Raw genomic sequence first — 16611 nt, forward strand, 5'->3', positions numbered from 1 at the left:
CACAACATTTACAGAACATAAAATATAAAACGTCCTGATTTAAAGAGGCTGCATGATTGGTAAAATTAGTGGCTCACAGATCCAATGTTTCGGTTGAAGAGAAAATGCTGTTGTTCATTTGATTAGCATTGTTAATATGGATTTATTTTTTTATTAGATTGCTTAGATTAGTAGACAGTATTCATTCATATTCCTCGTCCCTCACGAGGGTCGCAGTGATGCTGGAACCCAAACCAGCAATTTTAATGTTGTCTTTTATGACACTGTTCTGAAGAGACACTACCAAATGAATCATATTACAATCAAAACATTTCGTATTATATTCTAGTGTGTGTACATGTATTATTTTCCCTGGGCAGGAACACGTTGAACTGGTTGTTGGCCAGCTTAAAATCAGTTGAAATAGACTACAGAAAACTGAAGAAAGTCATCACTGATCACTTTTTACTACTAAAATCCATCAAAGAAGGGTATCCTACATGATCTTCATAAGAAGGCGGTGGTTCAAAAGGTTGTGGTGTTGAAAAAGCGCCCCAGGGAGTTGGGTTTTGGTATCCGAATGCTCCAAATTCATACCCAGTAGAAGTGGCGGGCCTGTTTACTGGTACCGCGGATGATTGATTGACTTGAAGAATGGTTATGGGAAATTTGATCTGTGGGTCTGAATCATACTTTATATCCAAATATACCTGTGGAAAATAAATCCAGGGTGAGAAATTTTAACCTGACTTGAATGTTTGCAGCATGCAATCAAACCATAAGACTATCAAGGTTCTTTTTGATGATTTGATTTAGTGAAAAAAAGTGCTTACCCTGAGTCTGTACTCTACTTTGAGGATTTCACAGTTGAGAATGGAAGGTTCCATATCAGGTGGAATTGTGATGACCCTGTTGACTGTTACGCTGGCTGATGGAGGGATAGGCTCTCCCACCTCTTTAAGGAGGTCTTTAGTATCAAGCCTTCGCTTTCCCCTGGCAAAGAAGCTGTGCTTTCTGTAGATGCAGTACTTGGGTTTGATTTGACGAGAGGAGTTGTTCTGAATGTAAGCTGAAATCTTCAATCCCTCCCCTGTAAAGTAAAATAGCATCATGCTCACAATATTTCGGTTTTTAGTTGGTTTAGTCCATGTCACTCAGTAATCTCACCTGGGAAGAAACCCGATTTTTCTATCTTGACATCCATAGCCACAGTTCCTGAGTTGAACATATGCATTTTTTTATTCTTGGAATTGTGCTGAGGTATCTGAGGCAAGGAGAAAAGAACTGAATTATTTCTATTTCAGCAAGTCCAAGCAAGTACAAAGAAGCTCTCTCCATAGGTGCAGAAAGAACTGCAAATATATTCATTCATTTTCAACATCGCTTATGCTTGTCAAGGTCGTGGGGTGCTGGAGCCCATCCCAGGCAACTTTAGATAGTAGGTAGGGCACACCAGCCAAACGCTGGGCACAAGGAGACAAAACAATATTTACGCTCACACTCATACCTAAGAACCACTTTTGGAGTGATTAACCTGCCTAGCATGCATGGTTTAGGGATGTGGAAAGAAAACACAGTCCACAAAGAAAACCCACGCATCTGAATTGGACATGCTAACCAATCAGCAGATCATCATGGTGCATACATTAAATGGAATGTGAAAGATAGCAGTCGTACATCTTTTCTTACTTTAGAATGAAGGCAAATATAGCCCGCTGCCAGTAACATGTTTCATTTGTGCTTGTAAAAACCTGCATGAAACAGATTGTTCACGTAAATGAATTTACATACCATTAGGTCCTCCGACATGTCACACGGTTTTGTCACAAAGGGAATCTTCGTAGTATCTTTTGTGCTCAGCCTCATGGATCTACTCAGCTTGGTCTCAAGCAGGTACACAACTTTTCCAACTGAACCAGTGAAGGAGGAGGGCATTTCCCTAAAGGAGACCATATGAACACTGTGACTTTCAAATAAATAAAGTCTAGTATTTATCCAACTAAAATAAATTATATTTCTTATGGAACTGTTTATTGTTGTTCTGTTTTAATTTATTGAGGCGTTTATTTTTTAATTATCGAAAACTGATCATGACAATAGTTCCAACATTACTTACTGCAAAGGGAACTGAAAATTGAAGGGGAACTCATGACATCCTGGGTAAAGTAAATCCTTTCCTGAAAAACACAATACTTATCATTAGTGCTGGGAGATATTTATAGCTTACGCAATCGCTCAATATCAATATATTTACATATTCATATCCATATATACACATTTTTAAATAATATATATATATATATATATATATATATATATATATATATATATATATATATATATATATATATATATATATATATATATATATATATATATATATATATATATATATATATATATATATATATATATATATATATATATATATATATATATATATATATATATATATATATATATATATATATATATATATATATATATATATATATATATATATATATATATATATATATATATATATATATATATATATATATATATATATATATATATATATATATATATATATATATATATATATATATATATATATATATATATATATATATATATATATATATATATATATATATATATAGCATATTTATTAGTTTTATTACATTTTGAATCCAGCATTTCACCATTTAATTAAAACACTTTTTTTAAAACACTTTTGCCGGTTCGCATATTAGTGTAGCAGATATGAACATGACTTTGTGCAATGAAAATTCACGTGTTTTCTGTTGATAAGAAAGCCCGTAACTAGGCGATCCTGCTAGTTTTCCATGACATGCATTATAAATTCTACCTCTGCCCTAAAATAAAATAAAAATAAAAAGCAGCAAGGCGTTTGTTTATATTGCGATGTCGAACCCAGAAGTGCGTAAAATTACTTACCAGTACTCCCATCTTGGATAAAGTAATGTTTTATGCTGAAGTACTTGTTCTTTGAGTGATACGTTACAGTACTTTGCCCGTGTCTCTCGGTCCACAACACCTCGGCTTTGCCCTTGAATTTCACATAAAGCGATTCCACTTTGCATTCTTTGGCCACTTCTAAAATGACTCGTCCATTCACGGCGTCACCACTCCTAAACGTCCCTTTTTCGCTGACATCGCTGTAAGTTACTTTCAGGCTCTTCACTGTGCTCGGCATGATGAAGACAAAGAAAGAGGTAAAAGTCTTTTGGTTGCTGGCTTTATTTTTGCAGGACAAACTTTCCGGAAAGGGCGAGCGTGTCTGCAGCCTCTTTTGAGCGCATATTTGCCCCCACCCTTATTTGCTCAACTCAACTCTATATGTTCTTCAACAATGCCCTTTTCACCTTCACCAGTTTCGCAATGAATAATGCGGAAATGTATAGACCGTTCTAAATCCACTTTGGGATGCTCTAAAAAATTAGAACCTAATTTAGAATCTAAATCACAAACATAACCATGTTGAGGTCGGGGATTTGGAAAAACACTGAACATATGTTGCCCACATTATGTTGGAGAATGTTGGGAAAATCTGAATGGTTGTAAACATAATTTCATGTTATTTTGACCCTTGTGTGGTGTTCATATTATTGCTCAGCAATTGTTTGTGTGTTTTTGTGGAGCCACTTTGATTCAGAAGATAAAAAAGGTCTCAATAATAGCAAATCAAATGCAATCACAGTTATCCTCAGCCTTTATCCAAGTTCAAGAGGACTTTGCAACTATAATGGATATCATAAATCATCACACTCTTGCCCTAATGATGCATTTATGACTTGAAAAGTGGGGAAGTAAATACATAATGTGGTTTACAAATGCACACCCTTCTAATTTGCATTGTAGTATTTTTGAAACTGAGAGATACCTCTAAGGTGGGGGATTTGAAAGGCGAATAGGTACATGTGAAATCGTGAGTGACAACTATATTACCTGTAAATTGTAAATGTCAGTTATGTTATTTTAATTGCATTTTAAAGCAAATACTTGCATTCCCAACATGTTTTCACTTCTCAAAAGCTCCTTTCATTACAGTAACTGATCATAAATTTAGATACACTGGTCTTATGGCTAAACCATATATTACTGCACTTTTGTGAAATAAAACTCAGAATAGGAGCAATATACAGGGGTGTAAGAAACAGAAACACATTAAGGCAATAACAATGTGTTTAATACTGTAAAGTAAAACATTCTGACTGTTCTAGGCTATTTGAGGATATAAAAATGGTACTGTTGAAGGCATGTTAGGCAGGCTATTTCAAATTTATATTGGAAAAAACGGCTGCAGCATAATACAATTATGGAAGTATAGAGTATAACTTCTACGAATATATTGGAATTCAAGTATGTAGTTTTTAGTGACATAGTATTGTTTGTAGAAAAAAATAGCTAAACCATCGGTCAATAATATCGCCCCCTTTAAAAAAAGAAAACAATTTAAATAAAAATGGAATAATAGCTCCATCTTCAATAAGGTACACGTGTACCCATTTTAACTGGGAAAATCATTCAACTTACAAAAAAGAACACACCCTTCCGGGAGTGATATAGCATTGTTTCTTCAAATCAATTCACAAAATTTGTAAAAAAAGGTGTGACATTAACCAAGTGGAAAATGAAATTTATCTTGGCGAGCCTCTTGAGAAGCACAATGAGGTAAAAAGTCACTACAATCAAACATTGATATCAAAGTACTGCATTTTGCACTTCAGTCCGAGTCACCTGATTTGGAAGATTGAGCAATATAAATGCTAATGCATAGGAGAGGGATTTTTTTTAAGTAAACAATTCCAAAAAGATATAATTGAAGCAGGGGTATCATAGTCGAGTGTCAATATAGTAGTATAGTTGTATTAGATTGTGTCACACCAATTTCTAGTCCAATGGTTGTAGTCACTTGTAACTGTAGAAAGTGCTGAGGTTGACTAGTTAGTCATGAATAGTTTCAAAGGCTTGCCCATTACTGTAATGCAGTTACAGTGTATACCATTAGAAGATACTTTCAAAGGTTGGTGTTAACCATGTGGGATTGAATGGATGTCACAAAGGATTATGGGAAACAGCACGGCCATGTTTGGGGAAGCCCTTGGACATAGGGTCAGCTACAAAAAAAAGACCAGGAATGATTAAAAGACAGTATAAAAAAAGGGAAATTGAGTTTTTCAGTTATTAGGAGTTCTTACCTCAATCTCATACTCAACTCGAAGGATGCTGCAGTTGGAAATGGTGAGTGACGATTCAGCGGGAATGGTGAGCATTAGGTCACTTTGAAAATCTGAGGTGTGAGCACTGAGAGGCAGCCCGGCTACAGAGACGAGGTTTTTCACAATTAACCTCCTTTGGACTCCCTCACGTGTAAAATATAGCTGCTTTTGCTTCAGCTTGGCCTTGGGAATGACCGTACGAGACGAACCATTGGCGAATTCACAATTGATTGTTATGGTTTCACCTGGGCCAAGTGAGGAAAAAAAAAATCAATCTCCTAATAGTAATTTCAGAGCAAATAATGGAGGCTGATTTTAAATATTACCACACTTGAAGCCTTTCTTTTCCACGCTGCCTCTCATTGTGATAAGGCCTGAGACACAACTGAGGGAGCAAACGTTCATGCTGTTGGAGCCAGAAAGTGGAGACTGGGGAAAAACAAGAACACAGATAGTGGCTTTTTTTTGGTAAAAAATGCACAGCTAAATTTAGAACAAAAAAAATAAGATTGGACAGTCCGGCACAGAACGCCGCAAATGGCCATAATCAGCTAAATGAGTGGTAATTAAATTAACGGCATAATAATACTAATTGTCAATTGTGATAATGAGTAATCTACCAGAAACAGGAAAAATGATTGGTGTAATAATGGCCATTGAATGATAATTGGGACTCTCATTCATTATCCTTATAAGGGTTTCCAGGGGATGGAACCATTTGTTAGACAATGATCCGATCAAATTAATTGTCATCTTTTAGACATGTCATTTGGTCCAAAAAGTTTTTTAAATTTAAATATATAAAATGTTTCCTCCCCAAAACCACATAAATGCCAATAGGTGATTGCACCTATCACTTACCATTAGCTCTGGTTGGTTGCCATCAATGTGGTGCACCATGTTTAACTGTGTCACAAATTCCTTTGACATTCGCCACGGCCTATCAATGCCTACAGTCAAGTTGTAGGCTATTTGTCCATGAGGCCCATGGAAGCTGGATGGGAAGTCACTGGAGGGGTAAGCAAAAGTTTCATTTACATAAATAATTTGCATGCAGGAAAATATTTTGCTTGGAATCCCTGACTTATCTAACTGCTTTGGATGCTAGAGCAGGAGATTTATGGTGTAGATATCCATTGGGCCAATCTGTCATTCTATCATGTGGCACATATCTAGAATAGATATTGATTTAATGATGCATTTGATTTGTTTTCTACTTTGATTGTTTTAAAATTGACATTTACCCATTCTGTGATAAATTGATTATGGTTGCAGGTGAGTGTTCCATTATGAATTGAAATCCACCTTTTTAGAAATTGTGCATGATCACACGTGTATGTACAATGCAAACGACGACAACATAGACCATAATAATGATACACACCCTTGGGGGATCTGACATGTAAATGGATACACATGCCTGCCAGGGGGGAAATTGGCAGGGCCCCCAACAGCTGCAAAGGAAAGAAGTAAGCAATGGTATTTTACAGTAATATACAATCTTGTGTGCAGATCTGGAGGAGAACATACCTCCTTCTTGCAAAATCATGCTTGTGAGATTGAAGAAGTCAATCTTAGCGTAGTAATGTCTTTTGTTTTTCTTTGATCCGGAAGTCCAGTGGACGTCTGCTTTTCCTGCCAGACACATTTTGATCGATCTAATCTTTGTAGCCTTTGAGAGATCGAAGGAAATTTGTCCGGTCAGCAGGTCTCCACTGGAAAAAGTGTTGTTTGCATTCAAAGCGTTAAAATTAATGTTAAAGTTCTTGATGGTTTTATCCAGCATCGTTGATCCCCGTTTAAAAATCACAGATTAGTGGTCTGATTTTGACGCGTGTCACTTATTGAAAGCAATTGATAATATCAAGTTGTTGTTGTTGTTGTTTTTGTGAAAGAAAAGCGCAAAAAACAACTTGATTTGTCGACCACACCCACAACATATGTTGCACCTACTGCGCAGGCACAGAATGTAATGGGCGGTGCTGAGCCTGGGCTGTCAACGTTGAAGTTCATCAGTTACAACATTTTTTCATGCACGGCATTTCCCCCATTTAAGGATTATTACTTGGCATATTCTCATAACAAATCTGATCTAGTAAACAAAAAAAATACGGAGTTGGAACCAAGTTTTCCACCTGTATATTTTTTGGTTGCAATATAGAAGTTTCAACACAAGACAGCACTGCTTTGCCATATAACAGGCTCCTGTCCTTGAATCAGTACATGTAAACACACTAGATGGCACTATATACTTTTTTTTATTATCCTGTTTGTCTTTGCATTAACTGGAGTGCAGTATGAACTTAACCTTGTCGATTGAAATGAATACCACATTATTGTGTTTGTGTATTCTACGGCGTGCTGATGGAAAAGCTTTGCAACATTTCCAACCATCACTTATTGCATGATTTTACAACGAGAAGTCAAATTAATTGCACCATTTGGGTTTATGGTGCACAACATAGAGATAAAATGCTTATTGCAACTAATTAAATATGACAACACAAGACATATAACATTTTCCTTTCATTTCACAGTAATGGGAAAATACTAAATGTGATGCATTTTGGCAGTGTTTTTTTTTTTTTAATTTATGAATCAATGAAGACCTCTGCTTGGGTTATGATTATCAGGCAAAAACATTGCATAGATCTGAGTCTATTTGCAACAGACAAATTGTAAGTTTGGTCTATTTTCATCTGTTTAATATGTGCTTATTGGGCCTTAGTATGGGAGTTCCCTTTTTCGGAGTCTTAACTATAGTAAAAATTAATTGGAAATAACCGCAAGTAATAGTAAGTGGGTCCACCTGTCTTTGAATCTTAAACTAGATTTTTCTATGTAGACTTTACATGTTTTTTTTGTCATGACACATTCTATTCGTCTCTAAGTTCCCATACATATCATTGTGACTGTCGTTGTGTGATGGACTGATAAGCAGTCCACCGCGTTTTCCGCATCTGACCTCTGACCTTGAAAATTGGAATAAAATTGATTTGCCAATGAATTGAGAAACGGATGTTTTTGGACATAGCAGTTGAGTGGATATTTCGCTAAGGCAGACCTAAACCCAAAGTGAAGAATAGTAACAGAAAAGAAAAAGATGTGTTATTGATCTGAAATTTCCACACAGTCTCTCTCCTTCAAGTTAATCCACAGGGTCACTTCTAATGACATTGAGAGGCTCCGCCGCCAGTCGACTTTGCTGCCATCTGCAATTTAGATGCATGGAAGGGAGACGATGTATTAGGGAGGAAAATGTGGACGGAAAGTCAAGTAATAGAAGGGGGAAAAATCATGCTTTTGGGTTAACCAGAAACCCCAAGCTCAAGATGTAGTCATTGTTTTCAATTTCTATTTAGAGGCAAAATGCAGGGTTTCAGAGTTAACTGTCCGATTGGTACGTTTCTTCAGTTTTTTTTTTCTTTTTGCACCCAGCGAAAGAATTCTTCTTGCAAAACAGGAAGCCACGTAAGGAATTGTTGCCAGTCCTAATCTTGAGGAGATCCTCTGATAGCTTTCTCTAGCACAAACAATACACGGGAGTACAGGGAGGAGGTGGTTGTGAAAGGTGGTGAAAGATGTAACAACCAGACAAAAATGAGGGCCTTTTCAGCTCAGGTCTGATTAACTGAGCTTGTGATTAAGTGATACCACACAATTAACTTTTTCTTATTAGAGATGCTGCACATAGGATGGATTCCAGAGTAGAGCAACACAGATTTTTGTTTGTTTGTGATTTGGATCGTTGAAACTTGTAGACACTTCCTATTATTTTGGGGGTATACAGAAAAAAAAACATGTTTTGTAAGTGCTATGTTTGGGAAAATGCAGTAATACTGAACAATACCATCAATGTAACCCCAACCCTAAGAAGTAAACAAATACAAGTTGAACATCCCTAGTGTCAGAAGAGATGTAAAAAGAATAGATATCCACAGCATGGTATGACATGACAAGGCTGTTAGCCCTGATAAATTTTCTCTCATGGGGTTTTCCAAAAAATTCTGGGAGGACAGGTGAGGGTGTCTTTCCTCCACCCTATAATTTTGTGCTGGTTGGGGCATCTTAAAATAAGGACGTCATGATCATGATGGAAGAGGTGTCCAAGTTGAGTTGATTGTATTTGTAACTGTCACTACCTGATTCTTAAAGCCAGTATCAAGGTTTAATACGAAGTGTCTGTTTGGAACGTGACATTTTATCAAAATAATTGCGACATGTCATCATCTATTAGACTAGGGATCAAAATTGGATGAATCACCTGCATCAGAAAAAAATGACCCCTTTGTTTGTGTTAAAAAAAAAATACTTGAACATACCTTTGTTGTGTTTAGGTTCCAGGTTAACATCTACAATGCGTTTCCCAAAGAACAACGTTTTTTTCTCATTAAAACAAAAGAGCTGCTTCATTCCAACGTCAGGCTAAATCCTCCCTCAGCAATTACCGTTCACCTTCCAAAGACCTCGGCCAGGAACACAGCAACTCTCCCTTTTTTAAAGCAGGCAATGAAGCATAAAGACACAGTACCACATAGTAACTCTACGTGCAAAAAACAGCGTGAACAGTTTCTTTTAGCTGCTTCCAAGGTTTAAAAGTAAGATTATAGTAACGATATATACCTTGACGGAATGTACGTATGTAAAAGTGCTAAGTGGCCGAGAAATTAAATAACATTCTATCGGATACCAAATGGTATGGAATTTACTGCTAGTATGTGTACTGTATTTTTTTCAGTATTTTTTTGGTAATGCTGAACTAGTTGCCAAAGATGTTTGAGTCGCTCTGCTGCAAACCTCTCTTACATAAATGTTGCGCATGTTTAGATATTGATGTGCAAAAATGACGAACTATCACAGCCTGAAATCACATTGCCACTATACAACATTAAGTTGTCTGGCAAAATAAGGTCAAATATTTACCTTTAGCTCTTTTAGCTTTATCAAAAACACATTTGCTAGTCAAATAGAGAGTTCTCAAGAATCCAATACAATTGATCTCCATTTAAGCTTGCCCTTTACAAGCCAGAATGTAACTAATACCTTTATAATCTTCAACTTTTCTGGTATCCTTTTTATACACAACCTGAAAAGAATTACTACATATCACCCCTGGACAAAACCTTGTGTAATTTCTCCACTAAGTGTAAGAAAATAGTCCTTAAAGCTCAGACATTGGACCTCAATATAAGTCAAAGTATTTGACAAGATTTAACTCCCGTCCACTTCAGTAGATTCCTATCCAATTTTCATTGACCCACAGCAAATAGTGGAAATATTATTGAATATGGCCCACACAATAAGCTTAAAATCAGCCTACATTGCACTTCTCAACTTTAACCCTAGACGGCGCCTAAAAAAGCCTGCCTGTTGATGCGCTGGGCTTTCATTGCTGACATCCACTCTGCTTGTACCCCACTTCCCCCGCTAATACAGTTAAGACATGGCATGTATGGTAATACAGAGTGGTGCAAGCACATCTGTTGTGGGACATTGGAGGCCCTTTGGTTTATGTAGATAGACTGTTGGTGTCTTCTCTCATACACATCACCATGCACTCTGCAGTCTGCACACGTGGCACCCAAGTCAGTTCATCAGGAGTGTCACAGATGGCAAACCTTTTTTGGAATCCCAAAAAAGGCACTGCATATACATCTAATTTTTATTTTTTTTTATTTTTTTTTTTTGCTGTCTCAAGTGCTGCCTTGAGTTTGTTAACCAGAAGTAAAAGATCAGGATTCTCCGTAGATCTCACTAGAAACCTCAGTGCAAAATAGAAGCAGTAGCTAAAGTGCTTTTGTAGTTAAATCTGGATCATAAAAATGATTTATGTTTGGTGGATATAGTGGCTTATCACTTAAAAAACAATGAAATGATCTCACCTTCATAATTTTCAAACATCTGTTAAGGACAAATGCTTCAGGCACATTTTGTAATAAATCTTTTAACAGCTGCCAGATTAGTGTGAAATCCACAACCTAACAAAAGGTTTGCGGGATACTGTCCACCGTATTAGTATTCACTTGGAAGAGTTGTTTGAAGATCTATGATAATAATACTACCTACTCCCTGTAGTCTGCTGGGATAGGCTCCAGCACCCCCCACAACCTTTGTGAGGATAAATGGAAAAGAGGTTATTTGTTATTTTCATTTTTACATGAGAAAGATAAATATTACAAGTAGGTTATCTATTGATTATGTTTTTTTTGTTCTGGCCTCGTCGGTGAGTGGTTAGTACGTTTGGCTCACAGTTGTGGAGTCGAGGGTTTGATCCAAGGTTGCTCCTCATTGTACTGAGTTTGCATGTTCTCCCTGGGCTTGTGTGGGTTTTCTTTGAGTACTCTGGTTTCCTACCAAAGACATGATGGGCTGGTGGACACTTTAAATTGCACTAATGTAGAAGTGTGAGCGTGAATAGTTGTTTGTCTTTTTGTGCAATGTGATTGGCTGGGTGTCACCTGCTGGGATAGGCTCCAGCACCCACTGGGGCCCATTGTGAGGATAAGCAGTACAGATAATGAATGAAAAAATGTTTTTTTTTTTGGTCGTTATTTTTGCCTTTGGGCTGAAAAATTCTTTGCTCATAAATTTGCACATCTATCTTTTTCTTTTCCGTACATGAGATTAGAGCATGTTGTGAAACACCTGTCATGTGGTGTTCAGTGACCTGTCAATTTCTGGTCAGGACGCATGTTGATAACAATGTCAGCATTGACCTCGCTAAAAGTTCATTAACTGTCTGGTGAAATTGGCTCCAAAAAATCTCTCAGGTTTTTGCACTTAAAGTTTGACATCTATGCAACTATCCTAATGAAGTATATATCTGCTTCACATTGGTCAATTTTGTGTATACTGACAAAATTTCTAGAAGATTTAAAATCGAAGGTGAACCATTCACGTAAAGATTCTTGTCAAAAAGTACTTCAATGCATCCCCTTTTGCGCCATCCATGTAATCCTCCAGCAAGTTGTTTGCATTGTTTGCAACAAGGTATGCAAATGTTCTCATTACCTCTAGATTTTTTGTAGCCAGTCATGTATGGAGTGTTGGTAACTTTTTCCATCATTAAGAAAATCCATGGTTGGGACACTTTCTTCATCAGCAGAAAGAAGGGGGAAGGAAGTGCTTAATGGAGCAGGCGGTTTCAAGACGCCCCTGCCCCTGGACCAGAGGAGTCTCGTGTGTTTTACTTTGCTCTTGCTGCATGCTGTGTATGCGTTTGTGAGCTTCATGTACACATTGGCAAGCAGGCTGAATCCTTGCCTGAGTGTTTTGCTTGTTATGCGTATCCTCTTTCTTTCCCCTGTGGAGCTTTTAGATGACCATCCCAGAAAGAAAGAAATAATCCTAAACACTTCCTACTCACTCTGTGGGGCCTAGATCTTGTACAGTGTTTGCATACTACCTCATTTGGACATTAACATTTGCGTGTTTCATTTTAATACACAGATTGATGAAATTCTTCTTAATTAGTTTTCTATAGTATCAGTAACTCACAACCACTAATGTGACTCAAAGGATTATCTGGTGTGCTGCAGGAAAAACAACTTAATGACTTTGAGAATGATGAAGTAATACCAAAAATTGATCAATGTTCATCTTTCTATGACGTATGTTATTTACAGTTAAATACTAAACATATACTTGAGTAAATGCATGTTTTTATGATTGGTAACAATTAATATTGTTTATTGAAATAATGATAATTTACTAATTTGAACCTTCAAAGATCTTCACCTCATCTCAAAAGTACAGTATAAATGATTAAACCTCTGTAATCCAATTATTCACCAAGCCACTAGATTTTTATATTTCAATTCATTTCAAGGATTAGTACCTTTGATCAGTTACTAATTAGCACCCCCCCCCCCCCAAATGGTGTCCAGTGGCATGCCTGTATGTATAAAATGATGTAGACTTGATTGTGTCACTATATGGCAGACAGTAGATACTATGAAGAGAAAAAAAAATTGCATTATGTGAATGACCCCCTAATCCGCACACATGTAGTGTATGACCTACGACAGATGGCCCAGTGCTTTAAAACTGAGAGAAAAAACCCTCATGGATGGACTCAGATGCAGAAAGAAATAGAAAAAAAGAAGTGAATACCAAATAAAGATGGAGCTGAGTACAGACCCTTGCTCAGTCTTAATCGTATATCACTGATAGATAATTATTAAGTCGAAAACTAGGATATTTTTTGGAGAGAAAATACTCTCCTTCGGTTTAGACTTGACTGCCAAAGGGTGTTTGTGCTCATCAGAATCTGAATCGTCAACAAATTTTAATCAGTAGCTATATTTAAATTTCTGTGCAACTGTTGGTAAAATTTTCCAATGTGTGTGATATACCTAGGAGGAGATATGCACACTGTATATATAACATTATTTCCAGAGAGGAAATGTCAGCGGGTTGAGGAGGTCAAATCAGTACAGATGATCTTTGTGTCCACCTCTTACCTAGAACAGATTCATTGCTTATCAGAATCTAACTTTTCTGATAGAATTACCCTTTTCACCTTGCTTTGCCCACATCATCCTTATCCCCACTCCCCCTTTGTCCTCCTCCCCATCCTCTTAAACACGTGGCTGTTGCATGTGAGTGGTTGTCATGGTGATCAACCCTGAGGGACTCATCCCAAAACCAAAAGTTCCGATTGTCAGAAATAGAATTGTCTCTGTGGGGAAAAGGGTTAATTTGGCACTGGGGCATAAGGGGGTGGTGATAGGGGGATGAAGCAGACGGGGATTGGGGGGGGGGGGGGTATGAGCTAACAGAAGAGAACAAGGCAGCATCCACTCCAAGTGGGTCACATCGCAGGAGCATTGCGTAAGCATAAACACTGCTGTCCCTGTGCTGCGCCCTTACTTTCCACACACACACACACACACACACACACACACACACACACACACACATACACACACATGCATACATACACACACGCACACACACACACACACCTGCACACACATACTCTTTTTCCAAAGAGCTTACTGTGCGTGAATCAGCCCTTTTGTAACAGCCTGTAGTGTTTATTTCACAACTTGAATAGTGCCATGCTGTGGCCTACCTTGTTCTTCTCATGTATGTTATGTTCTATGGAGTTGTGACAATCTTTGAAATGGATCATGCTCGCTATTGACTGCACAGATTGGGCGCACCTTGGCATATCACCTGTTCCTTGTTGCAGATCAAATAATTATTTGTCAATGGCTGAAAGAATATTCATTTATTATTATTTCAACTTAGCTTGTTGCACAAGTGAAGATTCTAAAGTTGTGTATTTAGGTATTTGCATTGAACAGAATATTTTTATAATGTAAAACTATCACTATCACCTATTTTCTTGTTTAAAACATGTCACAAACATTTTAAGGGGAGCTTAGAATTGATGAATAACAATGCTAATCATTTCAATTTGAAAAATCTTTAGAGATAGAAGCTTGCAAAGTGTATGAACTATCATAAGGATATATCACAAAGTACCACTTGTTCTGGCTATTGAGTAGAGAGAGATACTAAATGATGTATCAATATTATCAAAACAGAAACAAGGAAATGAGGAGAAAATGCAGTTTATTAACTGTCTCATGGACCTGAGAGACAAATCCTCAAACAGACATGCAAAATTGAATGAAGATCAATAGAAAAAGGTTAAAGTGAGTGATGACACTTAAGACAGGAAACCCTTGCTAACAATAATCAGATAGATATGACACTGCCCATTCAACTTTTGGCACAGTATCATGCTATATTAAGTGTACCTCCTGGAAAAATACATCAGATATTCTGAATAATAAGAAACAAATGGATGTTTGAGGCCCTTTGCTATTTATCTGGGGTGAACTGGGAATGCACGCACTTGAATGCCTTCAATCTTACCGGGAACTTGGGCTGTGGTAGAAAAGGGATGTTTTGGTATTTGCAGCACCATGCATGAAAAGTGACAATTATACCATTCTTCACTCACATTAATATAGCTTCATTAGAAAATGTTATTCAACCACCACTTTAGTAACAAATGGAGAGACAAGCTTCCCTAAACAGACACAATAAATGGTACAAATATAAACAAAACTTCTAAAAAATGAAATTAGTCGTCTCAAATTTTGACAACAATATTGAAATTCAATAGCATGAGTTTTTAGGATCTTCAAGCACGCGTACATGCACCAGACAAATACCCGCACTTCTTCAATGCGTATCAACAGGAAAAGGTTAAAGTTTTCAAAAAGGTTAAGTTTACAAAAGTTAACTTTTGTATTGCATTGTCTTCCTAAACTGATTTTTATAGCCAACTGATGTAAGCAATTTTGATGTTATTAACTGAATCAGAGCAATTTAATAGACACTGGTCTTAACGATACAGACATTTGGATTACTCTGAATATTTTTCTTTCTGCAGGTCAATCCATCAGTCTCATCTGATTCATATTCTATAGTGATGATGGCTATTCTTTTCTACCATGCACATTTCACCCCCCCCCCCCCCCCACACACTTTTATTTACCCTGTTATGTCACATTTTCATGCCTTTCAACATGTTTGCTCTCCACACATGTTTGCATGTACAGTAAATAAGCACAGCTGTGAAGCAGCCTGTACGTGCAAAGAGTTTTATGCACGCTCCCTTGTGTGCGTGCGTGAGGGCGTGCACGTGCATAGACTGAAAGTGTGATTGTAAAAAGGAGCAGCCAAAGCCAGTTGTTGGACGGTTTCAAATCCCCCTTTGCACAGCGAGAGGAGGGAGGATATGTGCGTGCGAGCGTGCGTGAGTGCGTGCGTGCGTGCGTGCATGCGGGCGTGTTTTTGTATGTGCGTCAGAAGAGCCTTTCCAATCAGGAAAGAAATGACAGGCAGACAGACAGACAGAGACACACGGACCTCAGAAATGGAAAGCAAAGGGAAGAGACAGTCAGGAGAGGGAGGGCAGGGGCGGGGCTTCGTTTGAAAGGCGTGGTCTATGCGAATGGGCGGTCCTCTAAAGGGTAGCATCCAATAGGAACAGGCGCTGCTCGTGTCGCCATGGTGACGGGGCTGTGCCCAAGGAGGTTGTGATGAGTTGACAGGTGCGTGACAATCGGAGCTCTCTGCAAGCATGTACGCCAAAGGCAAGAGCAGCAACGTGCCGTCCGACAGCCAAGCCAGGGAAAAGTAAGTTTTATTTATGGGGGAGGAAACCAGGGCTGGGCGGAGGGGGTCGGAGGCGACGGGTGGGTGTGCGTGCAGCCGTGCACAGGGGCATAAGGAGCCGCGGCATGGCTCTCTGCTCCGGCGAGGCGCAGAAAGTTGATCGCTCGCTCGCTTTAAAAAAAAAAAAAAGATTGGACAGCTTTTGTCCTTGATGTTTGACAACATTGAGTGGAATTGAATGCAGAGTTCAATGTTTGTTCTTACG

The 16611-nt window shown here is 37.8% G+C and overlaps 2 protein-coding genes across 4 annotated transcripts in view; one reads left to right on the forward strand and one right to left on the reverse strand.

Moving 5' to 3' along the window:
* Positions 1 to 430: 430 nt before the first annotated feature.
* Positions 431 to 7175, reverse strand: LOC144196102 (arrestin domain-containing protein 3-like). Of its 2 annotated transcripts, XM_077716095.1 has the most exons (7): positions 6892 to 7175; positions 2923 to 3082; positions 2096 to 2156; positions 1771 to 1918; positions 1147 to 1243; positions 813 to 1069; positions 431 to 689 (listed from the first exon to the last, which is right to left on the reverse strand). In XM_077716095.1, exons 1-7 carry the CDS (start codon positions 6991 to 6993, stop codon positions 438 to 440), a joined length of 1077 nt encoding a protein of 358 aa, XP_077572221.1. In that variant the 5' UTR covers positions 6994 to 7175; the 3' UTR covers positions 431 to 437. The 2 variants fall into 2 exon arrangements, with proteins under 2 accessions (XP_077572221.1, XP_077572220.1); XM_077716094.1 differs by lacking the exons at positions 431 to 689; positions 813 to 1069; positions 1147 to 1243; ... (1 more) ...; positions 2096 to 2156; positions 2923 to 3082 and adding exons at positions 4153 to 5105; positions 5187 to 5452; positions 5534 to 5636; positions 6069 to 6216; positions 6592 to 6661 and having other exon boundaries at positions 6738 to 7175.
* An 8997-nt stretch (positions 7176 to 16172) lies between these two features.
* Positions 16173 to 16611, forward strand: part of LOC144195206 (single-stranded DNA-binding protein 2) — a 32093-nt gene continuing 31654 nt past the window's right edge. For both annotated transcript variants that reach the window (XM_077714665.1, XM_077714666.1), the window contains exon 1: positions 16173 to 16367. In XM_077714665.1, coding sequence (XP_077570791.1) covers positions 16312 to 16367 — 56 coding nt within the window. In that variant the 5' untranslated portion in view covers positions 16173 to 16311. The remainder of the gene's footprint in view (positions 16368 to 16611) is intronic.

The sequence above is a fragment of the Stigmatopora nigra genome, chromosome 4 (genome assembly GCF_051989575.1).
Source record: "Stigmatopora nigra isolate UIUO_SnigA chromosome 4, RoL_Snig_1.1, whole genome shotgun sequence".
NCBI classification, from domain to species: domain Eukaryota; kingdom Metazoa; phylum Chordata; class Actinopteri; order Syngnathiformes; family Syngnathidae; genus Stigmatopora; species Stigmatopora nigra.

Coding starts and splice junctions, on each gene's coding strand:
- LOC144196102 (XM_077716095.1), bottom strand. CDS start 6,993: ATGCTGGATAAAACCATCAAGAACTTTAACATTAATTTTAACGCTTTG. Junction 3,083..6,891: donor TGACCGGACAAATTTCCTTC/GATCTCTCAAAG, acceptor CGAGTCATTTTA/GAAGTGGCCAAAGAATGCAA. Junction 1,919..2,095: donor AATTTTCAGTTCCCTTTGCA/GTAAGTAATGTT, acceptor GGTCTCCTTTAG/GGAAATGCCCTCCTCCTTCA.